This window comes from Halichoeres trimaculatus, unplaced genomic scaffold, assembly GCF_033239565.1.
Source record: "Halichoeres trimaculatus isolate MK-OKI-2021-1 unplaced genomic scaffold, fHalTri1.1 fHalTri1_scaffold_22, whole genome shotgun sequence".
Taxonomy (NCBI): Eukaryota; Metazoa; Chordata; class Actinopteri; order Labriformes; family Labridae; genus Halichoeres; species Halichoeres trimaculatus.
Genome location: NW_027437200.1, coordinates 19200953 through 19218949, shown reverse-complemented (window position 1 = coordinate 19218949; position 17997 = coordinate 19200953). Strand labels below are relative to the sequence as shown.

At 37.2% G+C, this 17997-nt stretch overlaps 1 protein-coding gene across 5 annotated transcripts in view; it reads left to right on the top strand.

Moving 5' to 3' along the window:
- Positions 1 to 17997, top strand: part of arap2 (ArfGAP with RhoGAP domain, ankyrin repeat and PH domain 2) — a 177739-nt gene that overhangs the window by 127240 nt on the left and 32502 nt on the right. For all 5 annotated transcript variants that reach the window (XM_074698999.1, XM_074698994.1, XM_074698996.1 and 2 more), the window contains exons 17-23: positions 328 to 430; positions 837 to 1035; positions 12621 to 12684; positions 13226 to 13389; positions 15373 to 15585; positions 15669 to 15774; positions 17404 to 17551. In XM_074698999.1, the coding sequence (XP_074555100.1) occupies positions 328 to 430; positions 837 to 1035; positions 12621 to 12684; positions 13226 to 13389; positions 15373 to 15585; positions 15669 to 15774; positions 17404 to 17551 (997 nt within the window). The remainder of the gene's footprint in view (positions 1 to 327; positions 431 to 836; positions 1036 to 12620; positions 12685 to 13225; positions 13390 to 15372; positions 15586 to 15668; positions 15775 to 17403; positions 17552 to 17997) is intronic.

Sequence of the window (17997 nt, the reverse complement as noted above, 5' to 3'; positions counted from 1 at the left end):
AGAGGAGAAATTCATTATCAATCATCATTAATTATGTTATCTAAGGGCTTTACTGCATTAGATTTAAACCATATTGTATCATCTCACAGCGTCATATACCCTCACTGTATTTATTGCAGTGAAGTAACGTTAATTCAAGCTTTTACTGATTTCTAAGTGTTTTTATTCTGCAGGTTTATGAACTCATTACTCTGCGTTTCGAGTGTGTTGTTGTGAAATCCTGTAAAGTAGGTTTTTGATACTACGTGTGAAATTACCCTGTTTCTCTGCCTGATTCAGATCCCTAACACGGAGCTGTGTGTGTGTGTGTGTGTGTGTGTCTGGCAGGGCTGTGTTTACAGTGGAGCTGTACCTGCAGACGGAGCGAGCGCTGATCGTCGGAGCGGAGACACAGGAAACGCAGCACGACTGGATCCAGGCGCTTACGAAGGTGACACGTTAGAAAAACATCATTTTTATCGCCCTGTTTTTAATAAGTTTGGGTTAAAAAAAGTTACTTTCAGTTTCAACTTTGCAACACAACCAACCCTAAACACACACATGTCCCCTTCTTTTTCTTTTATCCTTTTAATCCAAGCACTCTCAGTCACGGAGGGTGGGAAGTATAGCTGCATATGTTTCTCCATCTGTAACACCGGCCTTCCCCACCTTCGTTTTTTAACATGACTCACAAAACAATGGCCAGACGGAGCCTCGGGAGGTGGAATATGTTTTTCAGGAAAAGGTTTATCCTGACATGAAGAATGCTGCACCTGTTGTGTTAAACAGACAAAAAGTTTCACTCTGTTAAATGTAAAAACCTCCATCCCTGCGTGTGTGTGTGTGTGACTCGGCAGTGTTTCGTGCCGTGTAAAGTCGAGGGACTGGTGCAGAGAGACAGCGAGCTGATTGGCAGGCTGCACTACAAAGAGGGCCACGACCTGTACCACTGGAGGACGGGCTGGTTTATGCTGGAAGGCTCGACGCTGCACTTCAGCTCGGGAGACGAGGAGGGAGAGGAGGAAGTCCTTCAACTCAAACAGCTGCAGGAGCTCAGTGAGAACTCTTTTACTTTCTCTTTCTTACCTCTTTTTCTTTTTCTAACAAGATAATTAGGCGACTCAGTTAAATTGGGGTTTTCGATAAAACTAGAAAGTGCTGATATAATCGCTTCCTCAATTTTCCTGCAAACCGGAAAGGTCAACAAAGTTTGCAACGGGTCAAACTCGGTTAAATCTTAAAAGCTCAAATTTGCAAATTTACTGTTTTGAAGACTCACTTCTCATCCTCAAAGCCTTGTTTTTGTCCAGCTCTCGTACAAACAAAACACCTAACTTCTTTATCTGTGTGACCTCCTGCTAATTCTTTCTCCGTTGATCACACACACACACACACACACTAACACACAGACTTTCTCCTCAGACTCTCCTGTCAGACTCTTACAAAAAAAAAAAAAAAAAAAAGCTCCCTTTGCGTCATTTCTCTCTGCCGTGACATTTTGTGACAGCAGTTATTCTTGGCTGCTTGACGCATGATTCTGATTCAAGTACGCTTCTACACTAAGAGCACCCAGATGCACTTCACACTGTTTTTTTTTCTTTTTTATACTCAGGGAAATTGATTTTCTATTGTGGCAGCTCTACATGTAACATGAGGCACTGGAGGCTTGTTACAAGCTCTTCAGATGAACCCTCTGACAGATATGACATAATATGTGAGCTGGCAACAGCAGCTAATTCAGCGCCCCGTGTTTATGAGTTTCCTTTAAGAATGGGAAGCTGTCTCTACACAAAGTTATGAAATTTCACTCTTTATAGAAGTGAAAGTAAGGGTAAGTCATCTCCAGCTTTAAGTTAAAGATACTATGAGGAGGATCTGTTTTAAGTGGAGACTGGATTGAAACAATTTTTCTTTTAACTGGATACAACATGCTGAGATAAGGGACTTTTCAGTAAAGTAACGTAGCACTATGGTTTGAAACGTGACATATGTAGTGCTATCGGCAGCCCAGTGAATCCTGGTTATGTCCTGCCAGTCGTCTACCAAGCAAAGCTAACGTAACCTCACTCTTCATTTTATTGAAAGACACTATGATAAATTACAATGTAATAAGAACCTAGAGCAGGAGTCTGCAACCTTAACTTTCAAAGAAGTTGTTTTGCCTCAGCTCGCCTGAATTAAAGTCATTCCTGAGCAAAATTTTACTTTATCTTCACAATCAAGACAATAAAGTGTATGAAATTCTCAACACAGCTAAAATCAAGTAAATACTATATTATTACTGAACAATTTAAATAATTATATTGAGCAATTTCTCCTTGGGGATTTATCAAGTAATTCTGATTCTGATACAGGTTTAGCTGTATTAAATTTTTTTATTTATTAATGTGTTAATGTGATGTCTAAATTTATATTCTAAATAATTTTGTAAATATTAATAAAAGAAATTTGCAAAAATTATGAAAACATTTGAAATGAAAAATGCAAAAAAAGAAATAAATTTGCAAATGATAAAAAATGCAAATCTTAAAAAAAAATACAAATTTCAGAAAGTTGCAAAGAATAATAAATTTGCAACATTTTCAAAAATTGCAAATATATAAATGAAAAACAATCAGAATGTGGCAAAATTTTCCAAAAATTAGAAAAAATTTGAAATTAAAACAATGCAATAAATTAATTTGCACATTCTTTTAAAAAAATGCCAATATTAAATAAATTGAAATTTCAGAAATTTGCAAAAAAGAACAATAAATTTGCAACAATTTTAAAACAAATGCAAATAAATATTATAAAGGAATTTTAGAAGTTGTAATTAAAAAAAAAAATTGCAAAAATTTGAAATAAAAAAATGCAAAAAAAATTTGCACATTAAAAAATGCAAATGTTTAAAAAAAATAGATTTCAGAAATTTGTGGAAAAAAATTATGTCCAACAATTTAAAAAAAATGCAAATATATTTAAAAAAAAATGAAGAAAGTAAAAAATGGTCAAAAAATATTGCAAAAGTTTTGAAATTTCAAAATTTTAAACATGTAAAAAAAGGAACAAATAACAAAAAACTTATTCTTTTTGTTTCTTGTCTTTTTACATATCAAGCATGTATGATAAACCAGCACTTGCAGTTTACTGAATGTGTCTACATGAAATTTAAACATCTTTCTCCAGATTATTTTTTTTGTACATTTAGTGATTTTACCAGGAGTGTAAAACTTAAGGTTTAAATCATCAATACCCCTTAAAAATAAAAGTTCTTTATTTCAACATTTTTTAAAGCTACAAGAAGCCACTGCTAAAGAGTTAAAGAGCCACAGGTTATAAGATAAAATATGATGTGATACAATGTGATTTACAACACAAAACGTTTTGTTGTCTTCAGGATTTTATTTTGTTTTTCAACTGAAGCACTGCGTACATTTTTCAGCCTTGGCAGTGATATTAAAAAAATAATAAAAAGGTCCATTTAAACATTTCTCAGATACATTTTCTGGCACTCAAATTCCTTTTTTTTCCCATTTGTTCTACTGTAATATTTCCAAAAACCTACTTTCAATCACACCTACCCACTTCCCCGCATTATGACTGCTTACAGATGTCAGTGGATACAAGCAAGCAGGCACTATTGGAAGACATTTCCGTTTTCACACCATTACACTTCACTGTTGGATCTCCACTTTAATTGGCTCGCTCAGTCTTCCATTATAAAGATCATCATTTTTAGGGGGGGATTGGAGGAAAAGTGAGAAGATGCCACAGAAGATGTTCTGTAAAAATGAGACCAGGAAAGGTCAGCGTTATATAATACTTCATCGAACCCCTGAGCTGCTCCCACAAAATCTGGGAAAAAAAAGTCTTGTTTGCTCTCAGCGTCATAATAATCACAAATATTCACAGCATGGCGGTGTCATGGTGGCATTCATTCCTCTGCCCACAAACATGAATTTAGCCAACATGTCCACATAACTGGCAAACAGGAGTTACATAAAGGACAGTCTGTTCACACATACTTTGGCAGATTGATTGATTTCAGTGGTGTGATGTGCGAACAGAAGGAGTGGAGAATCAGTGGCTCTGTTTTTTTTTTGCCTCCACGTCCCCCTCACCTTGGGCGGGGTAAGGAGCCACAGTGGTGCTGGTTTTTATTCCCCGCTTTCCCCAAACCATATTTGTCACAGCCAGGGAGTCTGAAGTGCCAGGGGGGGACTATTTTTTGTCCGGGGATTGAAGGTTCAGGAGCACTGAGAGGATCCCTTCAGGAATCACAGTGTGTGTCATGGGATTAACTGTTATTTCCTCTGCAGTGACACCAAACACATGAAAGGTGCTCCGTGCAGCAAAGAAAGCTTTAATAAATGCTCTTTTTTTTCTTGAAATCTCTACATGCTTCCAACATACTGCTGTAAAACCTACATCAGGAGGAAAAGGAAGTGTGATACAGTCTGTAAAAGATTTCTGACCTCGTCTTTCAGTTATAGCTTTAATTTCCTTAACATTTACTTTAAGTGAAAGTAAAAGCTCTTGACTTTTGTTCATTTTAGCCTTGGACATCTTCCCTTAAAATTCCCCTGAAGTATCTTTGAAGGACTGGAGCACCTGGTCTTCATACATTTTAACTTTGTGAAGTTTGAAGCAGACGTTGCTCCAGATATTTTACTTATCCATCTTTTATTCGATGGACTGTGTCGTAAAAATTCTATTATATTGAGCAATGATCCCTCAACTCAAATACAACTTGTTATATTAATTATGCAGTGCATCTATATGCAAATAATAGAAAATAAGAATAACTAGAAAAGCACTCAGAGAGCACAGACCTCCACTAAGCATAATGTGATTGTCACCAACACTTTAGTCCTACTTTAATGTTATACTTCCTTTCAGCGGACTGTCTGCTACAATTTGGTGTTAGTTGCAGGTTTGTACGATAATTATGATGACCCAGTACATATTTCATATTCCAGATCTAGTATCCAGAATATTCCCAGGATCTGGATCGTACTTTTACATCTGTCAGAAATTATGGTGACCTTGTCTTGTATTGATTTGCAAAGCAATCCGACCATTTATGGTGGAGTTATATAAACATATGGTGAAAACGGCCCTATCTCACAATGATAAAGAATCCTTTTAAAAAGTCCTGGATCCAGACAGTGATTTGGATCATCTCTAAAATGTAATCACTTCTTCCTTATCCCATTTTGAACATTTCCTGAAAATTTCAGCAAGGTTCGTTTGTTAGTTTTTGAGTTATGTTGTTCACAAACGAATGGATTCCCATGACATCACACTCTGCTTCGCGTGATCGCATACAAAGGTCCAATAGTACGGTTGTTACGATCGTAGCAAACTACGGTGTTGTGATTGTGCTGCTCAATCTGCTGTATCTGCTGACTGGCTTTCGACAAAATGAGCATCTGTTGCTCCACTTCTGCTCTTAGCGATCACCAATACACCACATGATCGACCCAACTCTGCTTCAGTGGAGATCTACCAATCTACACATTTCTGTGTAAATGCAGATTTTTTTTCACTGCGTTTTAGTGATTTTAGATGAAACAACGTCATGTTAACAGGGCCTTAAAGTCTGACGTGGGGTTGTTTTGTTGCTCCAAAACGTGAGTTGACATACCAAATATGTTCACATAGGCATGAAAATCAATAATTGAAGCATTTAGATTAATATCGAATTGATATTGACTCGAATGGCAACCTAAAGAATCAAAATCAAATTGTGAGGTTCTGAGCAATACCCAGCCTTAGTGAAAAGAAATGAAACCCCCAGTATTGAAAAAAAAAGTGTTTGTTTTTTTCTGCATCATTAGGGGCGTTAGCTTATCTCATTGACAGGAGTTAATGTTGTAGCTAACTGGCTATGTCCTCAACTTTTCCCCTTGGCTAGCTAAAAGTTAGCTTGAGTCAGCATTTTCAATACGGCAGCCACCATCTTTAAGGTTCAAACACTTCTTCAGAAACCAATCGGTAAGATCCTAGTGAGACTTCTTCCTTGATTTTACACTTTATGGAAAAGAAACAACAATATAGATCTAAAACTTGTTGATTTACAGGCTTTAAACCTTAAAGAAAAGGCAATTTTTCAGTCTTAAATTTGTCCCTGTGGTACCTGAGTATTAGTTTTCCATGACTTACAAAAAATCCTTATTTCAGCTTCTGTATGAAACACTTCTGTAGGCCGTTCAGGGTCATCACTACTGGCAGACCTTGGTGTTTGAGGCCCACTCCACGTGTCAAGAAGCAGTGAGTAGATCCTTATGTGATGACCTCATCAGGTCAGTAAGTTAGATATCTCATTAAACCCTGTGAACATCTCGTGCTATGTCAGAACAGGAAGCGGTTTTAAAGCTGCATGTTACTCAGTACAGGTTGTGATGAATCACTTGTATATTTTAGGTCTTGAAACACATTTTTTTTCCTTGTATTTATAACAGTACTTTATTTGGAATATTCAGTCTAAATGAAGGAGCTGTTCAAAGGATTTCAGTGCCAGCAGTGGGGGTGTTTTGGTCTGGTGTGTTTTTTAAAAAGTTGTGACTCATACTCCTTGAAAAAAGACCCAAATTAGTCATTTTTAGTGAGGAACTGAAAGGTCGAACTGGTTTATTTTATTATAAGCCATCTAAAAATTGCAATATCTTTTTATATTTGAAGGATTTCCGATATGATTTTCCTCCCAGCACCACTATTCTCATCCGCTCTGACGTTTATTTTCTTTACCATATTGCTTTAATATTGTACTGATATGTCATTTAGTCAGGGTGAATTTGTGTAGGCTGAGAAGCACTTAAACTGCAATAAGGAAACAACAGCAACAGCATAAAAGAATCCCATCCCCGCAGAACTTGAGAGCACTGCCTCTGAAAACGGCTTCCCGGGGGCTCAGCTGTGTTCCTGAGAGAGGATTGATCTTTTTGTGATGTCTCGTGTCAAGATGTCTGCCGCACAAATAAGCAGAACCAAAGTCAAATGAATGTAAAATGACAGATACAGTCGGATAATCATTAACCTGTCAGAGTGCACAAATCAGCCTTCCCTCCCCGAACTCTGTGAAATGAACGGTTTTCAAACAAGATAAGCACATTAGCATTAAACTCATTCTGTGCAATTTCTCCGTGGATTTCTCCCAAGGCGGTGACTAAATACAGAGGAAAAGTTAATCCAACTGCTGTGCTCAATCATCTGAAATTTAAAATAGGAATCAGAGCGGCCCAGTCACATTTCAGCACTCTGCTTTGAGGTAATGTGATCAGGATAGAAGAATAAATGGCAAACTTAGCATGAAAAGACAGAGCTTCAGCTGTTGACGACTGTTCATTCAGGAAGTAGACTCCTGATTCTGACTGATGGGATTCTCTGCTGCTATATTCACATCTTCAGATTTAACACACAAAATGTCATCAATGAGTGCTTGAAAAAGCAGAAAATTGTATAAATACTTTTGGACTCTTTAAACTGTCTTCCTGTATGATGATTTCCACTGTGTTCCAATTTCCAATGTGCAGTTTGTGTGCAGATGTGTAGCTCTTATTAGTGCCTGATTAAAAAAATAATTAATTAATTACAGGATTTGGTTGGAACAAGATGTTTTATGTTATTACAGCATTAAAAAATTATATCCAATTTTATTTATTTTTTTCAAAATAAAGTCTATTAATTATACACGGAAAACACAATGCATGAAAGAAAAAAAAATCTCATAATTATGTGAAACGACTCCTGTAACAACAATATGAGTTAGCATGTTACAATTAATTAATTAATTAATTATTTGTTAAAAATAATCTAATTAATTATAGGATTTGTGATTAATTAATCTAATTAATCTAATTAATCACATTTTAATCTCATATCTGCTTTAGGTCCTCAAATAAAAAATCTGAATTCTAGGACATTACAAAATTGTAATGCATGACTAATCAAATGAATACACAAAAAAGAGAAGATTTGTAAATCCATGTTTTTTTAACTGTCCAATATTAAAATATCTGTGTCCGCTGCCATTGACGTCAATTCGATAGCAACCGTTTACTGCGTCTATAGAGGTAAATTGTGTTTTTCAGCGAAGGGAGGCGGGTTCTTGCGGAGCTTGTCGATCAAAATCCTGCTCGTAAACTACTGTTGGTGAGAGTGGTATGCTCTTTGGATGAGAGCTCAGCATGGATATGAGGAGAAATGTGAGATGACAGAGACACAGAGAGTCGCTGCAAGTCAGAAAAGTTCAGGCAGCTTATGCTCCAACTGAGGATGAGTCGCAGTAGTTCAGAGAGAAAGAGCGGCGCCATCGTGAGAAAAGACGATGGAGATCAGGGAGAGGATCAAAGGATGAAGCACCCGAGACAAACACAATCTAAAAAAAATAATACCTTTTGTTTGTTTGTTTGTTTGTTTTTTGGATCAAAAACAGGAATAGAGACATAAAAGAAGAGAGTCCACTCTTCTTAGGTAGTTGTGGTGTTTACATGGTCATAGAAAACAATATTATTTGGGTCTTGAAAGAGGTACTCTGGAAATGGCTCACAGCCGATGAGTTAATCGCTTTAATTTTTAAAATATCTTAATTAATCTTATAAACATGTTAAAGTGACAGCCCTTGTTACAACACAACATTTAATGTTATAACAAGATAAAATTTATATTGTTACCAACAATTATATGCTATAATTTTATATAATATTTCATGATAATAATTATAAAATATATAATATAACTGCAAATACATTAAAATAACAGGACACTTTCAGTTATAACATACTGCTGATTTTTTTACCCCTTTTTTTACCTGGTGTGGCAGCAATAGGCTTCCATACAAACAAAAATAATGTTCAAACACTTAAGTTTGCACGTCTCAGTTTTTGGGATACATTTAAAGGTTATTTAATTGCTAATGATGTTGCGCTGTTTCAGTGTATTCTAAATATTGAGGAGCATATTTTTAAGGTATCAGTCAGGGTTTATGAGTCAGTGTAGATTTTTTGTTGCAATATCAATACAATCATTTTTCTAGCCAATAGAACTAAACAATCACAGAAAACAAAGAACTAATTCTCTGACCCTCCCGTGTGTGAGAAACACTCGTTATGTTTCGTGAGGTTGTGATTCAGTCCAGGAAAAAACACTAACGGAGCACGAGCATCAGGGATTATACATCCATAAAAATAACAACAAAAATTCTCCCACTGCAAATGTGCTCCAGCTCTGAATCACCCTTTTTCAGGTGAAGGAAAACAAATAATTAAAAAGGCTCCAAAGGGTCTCCAAATTATGAGGAGAAAACAAAGCCGATTTAGCTCCTTATCATACAAACAAATTAAGTAACAAAAAATGTCCCACTGGGCCGTAAGATGGATAAAAGAGGATTGCTGTGTGTTTGTTCAAACAACGATGACAAGTGTTGTGCGTTTACCTGATAACACAGCTAATAAACCTCTCTCAAGTCAATATCAAACTCTGAAGTTCTCCGTTTTCTTCCCTTGTTGTTTGGATCACAATGAAGTACTGTGCCCTTGAAAGTCTGCCAAGGAAAATAAAAAAGCTAATTATTTGTTAAGAGAGACTTTTGGGGATTAATTGTTTTTGCTGTTTGGTTGGCAAACAAAGGCACAAATAAAGTACTCCTTCGCCAAAAATAAGATTGTTGTATGTCGTGTTCATGCCAGTCTTCGAGCTGGTGCCAACAGTTAAATTAGATTCCTGTTGCTGCAGATAATCAATGTGTTTGTGGAGAAGTGGATGCAGAGATTAGGATATTTGATGAAGTGTATAGGGAGAAATGTGGGGATTGTAAAAGTAGTTAAAGTGTTTTGAACTTTTCTTACTTCGATTCTTGCCAGGCTCAAAATGGATGGATCTATACTATTATGACCGTATAGAGCTAGTGGTAGCATATGATAAACTAAAGGTTGTCTATTGGATGCTTGTTTTTTTTAATTATGTATAGGAGTATTATGAGGCTAACTGTCAATAAGCTAAAGTACAAATAAAGATTTTTTGAAAAAATTGGTATATTGTTTTGTGTTAAGTAAATGTGGTTTAGCTAACATCTTTTTTTGTTTACATTAGCATAAAGATTTAATAGGGAGCCTTGTGTCTGAATAGCATTTATAATCAGCAACATAACTCACATGAAGTTAGCCTCCTTTAGCGTATAGCATGAAAAAGCAACATGCTAAATTTTCTCAATATTCTGTTAGATTTCCACCAAAGAAACAACCAAATGAGTTTACTTCCTGTTACAAGCTTAGAAAAGTTCAACTTAGATAGCTTACTAAAAATAGACTTTGTTAGCTTAACAGAGCTAGTTTACTTAGATAGCTAACTAAAGTTCAACTTAGCTAGCTCACCAAAGTTAGTTTACTTATGACTTTCTATTGTCATAATACTAAGTTACCTTACCAACTATAGCGTACTGAGTTAGCTTACCACAGTTAGCATATTTAGTTATCTTACTAAAGCTAGTTTACTTAGGGAGATTCTTAAATCCAATATACTCAGTAAGTTTACTCAACATGGCATATTAAGTTAGCTTACCGAAGCAAGTTACCAAGGTAGCTTCCTAAAGCCGACATACTTAGTTTAGCTAACATAGCATATTAAGTTAGCTTACCAAAGCTAGTATATAGGGTAGCTTACTGGCCAATAAGCTTACAAGGGCTAGTTTAATAAGTTAGCTTACTAAAGCTGGTTTAGTTAGATAGATTACCAAATCTAATATTATATGGTTAGCTGACCAAAGATTGTTTAGCTAGTTAGCTTTTAAAATTTGGTTTCCGTATATTGCTTCCTTTAGTCAAAACACTTGGCAAGCTTACCAAATATATCACACTTACTTTACTGAGGCTAGTCTACTTAGCTAGCTCACTGAAGCTAGCTCATCTACTTAGAAAGCTTAACAAGGGTAGTTTACTAAGCCTACTACAGTTAGCATACTCAGTTATATTAATAAAGCCAGTTAGCTTACACAAGCAAGTTACTTGGGTAGCTTCCTAAAGCCAACATACTTAGTTTACCCAACATAGCATATTAAGTTAACTTACCAAAGCTAGTGTATAGGGTAGCTTACTGGCCAGTGTACTTTATTAGCTTACAAAGGCTAGTTTAATTAGTTAGCTTACTAAAGCTGGTTTACTTAGATAGCTTACCAAAGCTAATATTATATGTTTAGCTTACCAATGATTTTTATTCCTACCTAGTAAGCTTACCAAACATAGTTTTTATGGTAAGCTTACCAAAGATTGTTTAGCTAGTTAGCTTTCAAAAGTTGGTTTTCTTATATTGCTTCATTTAGTCAAAAAAAAAAAAAAAAACTTGGTTAGCTTACTAAATATAGCATATTTAGTTAGTTTACTAAGGCTAGTCTACTTTGCTAGCTTGCTGAAGCCAGTTTGATTAAAGGGTTAGTTAAAGCTAGTTTACCCAGAAAAGATTTTATTGCTGAGTTAGCTTACTTAAGCTAGTTTGTGACAGACAAAAGCCTGTCTATTTTGATTTTTTCTTTTGGTTGAGTTAGATATTTCAAAAAATGCATGATGCTATAGTCCTAGCCTTAACTTATGTTAGCTTATTAAGGCTGTAAAACAGGAACATGGTGGTAAACTGGTGTCTGATTTAGCTCACAGAGGATAATTTAGCATCGTCAAAAATTTAATAAAGCAGGCAGTACGCTTCAACTAATGATGTCATGTCTGAAAACTCATGTGACTGATAGTTAGCATCCTACGTTAGCCTCAGTTTTACACTCTAAATCAGCTTTGGCCTCATACTTTTGGAAGGAAACTGATATAAATTCAAGAAGGTGGCTCGTTAGCTGAGCAATCACTCAACAAAAGGCACTGTCTCTTGTTTCTGAACTGAGGTACAGCTTCTTCTTTGTTTGAAAGTTTCTGTCGTACATTTGAGCACAAGCAGTTCGAGCGATGTTGTGATGAAAGTGCCAGATGTTGTTGCTGGGAGATTTGTGACTCAGCTGCAGAGCCTGGTATCTTTTCTGTACCCTCTGTGTGTGTGTGTGTGTGTTTGTGTGTGTGTGTGATTGTTTCCATGATCCAAGCTGCAGTTTGAACTCTCAGAAGAGATTATGGCAGGGCTTTAGAGTCCCTCAGCTCAGCTTGCTGTTTTTTCATGCTTTTTTTTTCTGTATTGTTGCTCTATCATTTTAAATGATTTCTTTTGATTCTGCTTGGTAAATGCCACGCTCAGAACAGTTTTATTTGGCTGTGTTTGGAGCAACTTTATGAAAAGCTTGGTGACTGATGAGATAAATGTTTCACTTTCTTCCTTTTTTTACACCATCACTGAGCTATAAACAGAAGCCACCCGTCTTTGGTTTCCTCACTTTTATCTGAAGAGACAAGCCAGACACGTCTAGACATATTGTGAGGTGCATTATGTGTGGTGATGGACATGATGTTAAATGAACACTTTAGAGGAAGGAGACCTTTCAGCGACAGGTAATGAATAGAGGGACTTTCAAGTTTCATGGCGTCTAAGTGCTCACGCTTTTTTGTTGTTGTTGAGCAACTGTAAATGTCAAATCTCAACAGTCCTCAAAACATTGCTTTGCATTAGCGTGGAGAATTCATCGAAGCTGCTTTTCACACCACTTGTTGTCCCCTCTCCTCGCCCCACAGCCGTCTCAACACACACGGAGGGTGAGGACAAGATCCAAGTCCTGCTCATGGTGGAGGCTGGAAGGTACGTTGTTCCCCCTGGAAAAAAGGTGCGCTAATTGGTCCTGTCTACGTGCTACAACAACGCCATGCATTATGCAGCTCTGTTAGCTTTGATTTCGCCTTTTGTCTCGTTAGTGTGAACGCACAGTGTTAGCTACTGTAACCATCCAGTGTAATTAAATCCTCTGCAGACTGCCAGCTTCAGTTAAAGAGACGAGGTGAGACAGCACGAAACACCAGCTAACGGTTTCAGGCTCCCTTTTGGAGGAGTGCAACAACACTTGTGTTTACTCCGTTAATTGCTCTCCATTTGAGTGTTTTTGATCAAACCTCGTGGGAAACTGCTGGTTGTTTATAGATGTGTGTTCTTTTTAGAAGTGCTTTCGGATTCCTTTTAATCTTGTCGGTTGTTTATTTAATGACTTAGCAGTGCTCTTCCAAACACATAAATACAACTTAAAAATATGAAAGACTGTATGTTAGAGGAAATTATTTCATTTCATTTTATATCATTTCATTAATAATTACCTTTCTTCCTCTATCTCTGTCTGTCTGTGGTACAGAACCGTCTACATCCACGGCTTCAACAGGATGGACTTTGCTCTGTGGCACTCTGCCATCACGCTGGCTGCTGGTACAGATGGTAAGGGCCTCAGTGACCAGCAGCTGACAAAGAACGGAGTCCCTATCATCATCGACAGCTGCATTGCTTTTGTCACCCAGTATGGTGAGTAGAATACTTATCACAGGCAGGAAATTTAACACAAAACAAAGGTTCTTCATTGTTTTGTTGATACAGGGGCTGGAAACATGTGATTTTCTCCAGATTTAGTTCTTTTTTTGATTTGAAAGGTCATTCTTTGATTTATGCAGACCATTTAGACCAGACCATGTGAAAAAAGTTGAATGATGATGATGTCTACAGACTTAATCAGGAGTCATTTTTTCCCTAAAAAATCACATGAGCGTCTGAGTCGGTTTAAAGGATTGGTTCAAGGGATCTGACAATACAGCACTAGATTGTCAAAGATAAGAATTTCACCCTGTGCTGGAGAAAAGCAGGAACTTTTTCCAATCCAGTTTGTAAACAAAGGCTGAAATTAAGAGTCCTGTGTGCCTTTTTGTGTATACACATATATTATTTTACACACACACACACACACACACACACACACACACACATATATATATATATATAAATATATATATAAATATATATATATATATATATATATATATATATATATATATATATATATATATATATATATATATATATATATATATATATATATATGTATATATACATAGAAAGAGAGAGATCTTTCGTTGTCCTTTTGTCTAAACAAAAAATTCACAAATTGAAGGTATAATTAAACAAAAACATGTACTTATGTGAATCGATTTTTTTTTTTTTAGGGTCACGGTTCGGCACATTTTCGGTACAGTATGGAACAACGCAAAACCATTTGCTTGTTTAGCATGTTTATTAAACCAAAAACTTGCCATTATACAGCGAGGGGGGAGGCTCTTCAAGCTCCGGTTGGTCGTTAGCAGCAGCCATGATGCACAATTCAGACACAAGCTCCTGTGGCTACGGAAGCTCTTTGATATTCATCTTCTGATTGGCTCACCGTGACACGTCACGTCCACATGATATGCACATGATCGCAAAGCACGAATCACAGACCACTTTCCTCATGAATATTAAAACACTTTCCCTGCTCAGCCAATCATAAACGAGCACTCACGTGAATATTAAAGAGCCATGTGCAGCGGCTAACGTAAACTTACTGTACTCGTTCGAATACAGCGCTGTACCGAACCGAACGGCCTCCCGTTCGGCACAGATACATGTATTTCTATTTTTTTAAGCGGAGTGAAATGATCTTGTGTAGCGCCACAGTTAGGGATGGGTACTGAATTTGGTACTTTTGGTCCTGTCAAAAGTACTGGGTATGGTTCATGTAAAATCAAAAGGTACCATGTTTGGGTACCTAAATGCTTCCTTGTGACTGTGAGGGAGTGGAAGAGTCGGTGATTTTCCGTACTGGACATAAACACAGCGTTGCAATGTTATATATTGAAGAAAAAATATGTTAAATTGAAAACAAATTATATTTTATTATGAAACAAAATGATATTTTTTCCACATATACAGTACCGAAATTAGTTATTATATTGTTTCAAATGTGAAAGGTAGCCATCCCAAGCCCCAGTGCTATTTGTTTTTTTATTCTTCCTTTTTTTCATCTTTATTAGTTTGTTTCTCCAATAATTTTTTTTTTCTGTTCACTCTGTTTTTCTATTTCATTGCTTTTCATACTCTTAAACATCACGCTGCAATAGGGGGCTCTCAGACACTTTACATCATTACATAATTACATAATTACATTCCTGTTGCTTTGCTCAAGCATCATATTACAGACTCTGCTGTAAGTCCTCTTTGTGTTGTCAAAGTTAACTGTGGCTGAAACTCTCAAATAGAACAGAAGGTTAACATACTTTGCAAAGTACAGTTTTTACTCCACCTGCAATTTAGATTCAGTGTGCTTATGTAACATCCTTCAGTCCCACAGTTTAGCTCCTGCATGTTATAATAGTGTTTCATTAAATAAATAGTAAGAGCTGTCATGTCACAATCAGACAGCGACTAAATTTAACGCACCATGAGGTGAACGTCAGAGATTTTCTGACTTGACTTCTCCAGGTTTGTGCCAAGAGGAGCTGTATCTGAGACCAGGAGACCCTGCTCGCACAGCGTCGCTCATGGAGGAGTTTACACGGGATGCCCGTAACGTGAAGCTGAGAGAGAAGGAGCACCAGCTGGAGGACGTGACCGACACCCTGAAGAGCTTTCTGTCCCAGGCGGAGGACGCGCTGCTCACTAAGGAGCTCTATCCATACTGGGTGTCAGCTCTGGGTGCGTTGGGTGTCATTTTTTTCTCCCTCTAAGTCATGATTTGTTATGTTTTCCCAACACTCCTCCTCTGTTTGGTTCTGCAGATGAGAGGGACGAGAGGCAGAGGGTGAAGAAGTACTCCACTTTCATCGAGAGTTTGCCAAAGATAAACAGGTCGACGCTTGATGCTCTGCTGCAACATCTGTACAGGTACACACACACTCTCACACACATTAAAAGCTTGTATCATTGAGGTCATAGTACAGTCAAAGCTGCTGCCAGGAGAGGATTTATGACAGTGAAGGAGAATTCATATGCTTCTTAAAACTTCAAAAACAGCACATGAATAACAATCAGGTGCTAAAAACGAGCTTTCAGCTACTTCATACTGCTGCTGTGCAACACTTTAGGGCACATTACTCTGAATTTTCTCTCCACTAAATGAAGGTGTAGTCATTGTTACCAGTTTGACATTTCAAACACAAACTGGTTGCAAAACATTAAAGAGGGGTATGGTATTTAAAGAGGGGGTATGTTGCTTTCCTACATTTTAACATGGATGCAAAGTAACAATACTGGATGTAAATGCAGGCTGATTTTAATATGAATATGTTATAGAAATACCTAATTCTGCCTGTTAAATGCTTCAACAGCCCGTTCTGAAAATAGCGAGAGATCCTCATGAGACTTGCCGAAACTATGAGGTCATCACATAGAGAGCTCCTAACTGGTTTACACATGTTAAAGGGTGGACCTCAAACACAAAGATTTCCCCCTAGCTCTAACCTGATAAATGCAGAAATAAAAAAATTGATTTTTTTTTTTTTTAAAGAGGGGGTATGAATGTATTTTAAAGCAGGGGTAATGAGATTTTTCTTCAAGTCTTTTTATTGTCCCTTTGGTACCCCCATCATGGCTTTACATGATTTCCAGCTCAAAGAAGTCCCTTAATGTCTCACACTGGTGTGAAAACCCTTGTTTCAGCCTCTGCTAGAAACCCCTCTTTAAGGCTTCCTTCACCTCTGATTGGCCGGCCCTCTCTAGGCCTAATAGGGTGGATTCTATGGGTATCCCTTGGTGTTTTAGGCCCACCGCCCCAGATCATTATGCATGTTTAAAACATGGGAAAGCAGAATACCCCCTCTTTAAGTGTTTTTTATTTTACACTGTGTGCTCCTTGGATGAATAAAGTGCTATAATAAGGAGCTGCTCTGATAAAAGCAGCACATACTGTGTACTTAACTGGAAGACAAGAAGGCACAGGACACTTCACATTTCCAACTGATGTTATAAATCATAAGAAAGGCTTGATTATCCTCTGAGTAGCTCTTGTTTGTATCTATTTTTGTATAATGCTAGAGGAGCTGTAGCTCTCAGAGCTCCTTCACTCTTAGTAACCAATGACACACTGCGTCACTTCCTGATTCACCATTTTCCTCCCTCTGCTCTGCCCTTCATGTAATTCACCAATCCTTCTTTATATTTCCCAAACAAGTTAAGATCCTCTGCAGTGAGGCTTGTGAAGAATAGAAAAGATATGATTTCATTTTCTCTAAATTGGGAGCGGAAATGCAAAAGTTTATTTTGTCGATGGAGCTGCGGTGTCCTTGAGATGAGACTGATGAATCAATCCCATACTGTTCCTTGCGTTTGTTGGCATTTTGCAAACAAGATCGATTGTGAGTCTCATTATCAAAATTTACTGTTGCTCTTTCCAACAGAGGCTTGTTTTTCTTTTTCCCTTATTCAACATAAATCTGTTGAGTTTATTCAGGTGCAGCGGTAATGATGCTAGTTAAGAAATGTTGCTTCTTCTTGTCTTGTTTTTGTGTCTTTCAGGGTCCAGCAGTGTTCCCACCTCAACCACATGCCCAGCGACAAACTGGCCTCTGTCTTCTCTCCCTGTTTGTTCCAGACTCAGGGACAAACCCCGCAGGAAACCAGCGTCGTCTGTGACCTTATCAATAACTACATCACTCTCTTTAGCGTGAGTATTTACAGGCTGTCTGACTGCAGTGATGGCAGCAAAGGAGGGAAAAGGAGGGCGGAGCTTAGCATGTTTTCATGATTCTAAATGAAAGAGCTGGAAAACAATCTGAATCTTAAGTCAAAAGATGCTTTTCAACTGTGGAAAATTGGGGCTTTTGGGGGAACTAAGTGCTTTTCAACAACAGGGCCTAAAGACTTTGCGGAACTAGATGATTTTCATGTTACAAGAACCAGGTGCTTTTTGAGGAACTAGGTGCTTTTCATCTGCAAGAACCAGGGATGTTATAAAACTATGTGTTTTGTTTTTTTTTGGTTACAGGAACTAGCGACTTCTTAAGGAACTAGGTGTTTTTTAGATACAGGAACTGGTGACTTTTTCAGGAACTTTACACTTTCTGACCACAGGAACTGGGAACTTTTATGTTTAGGTTCATGTTACAGGAA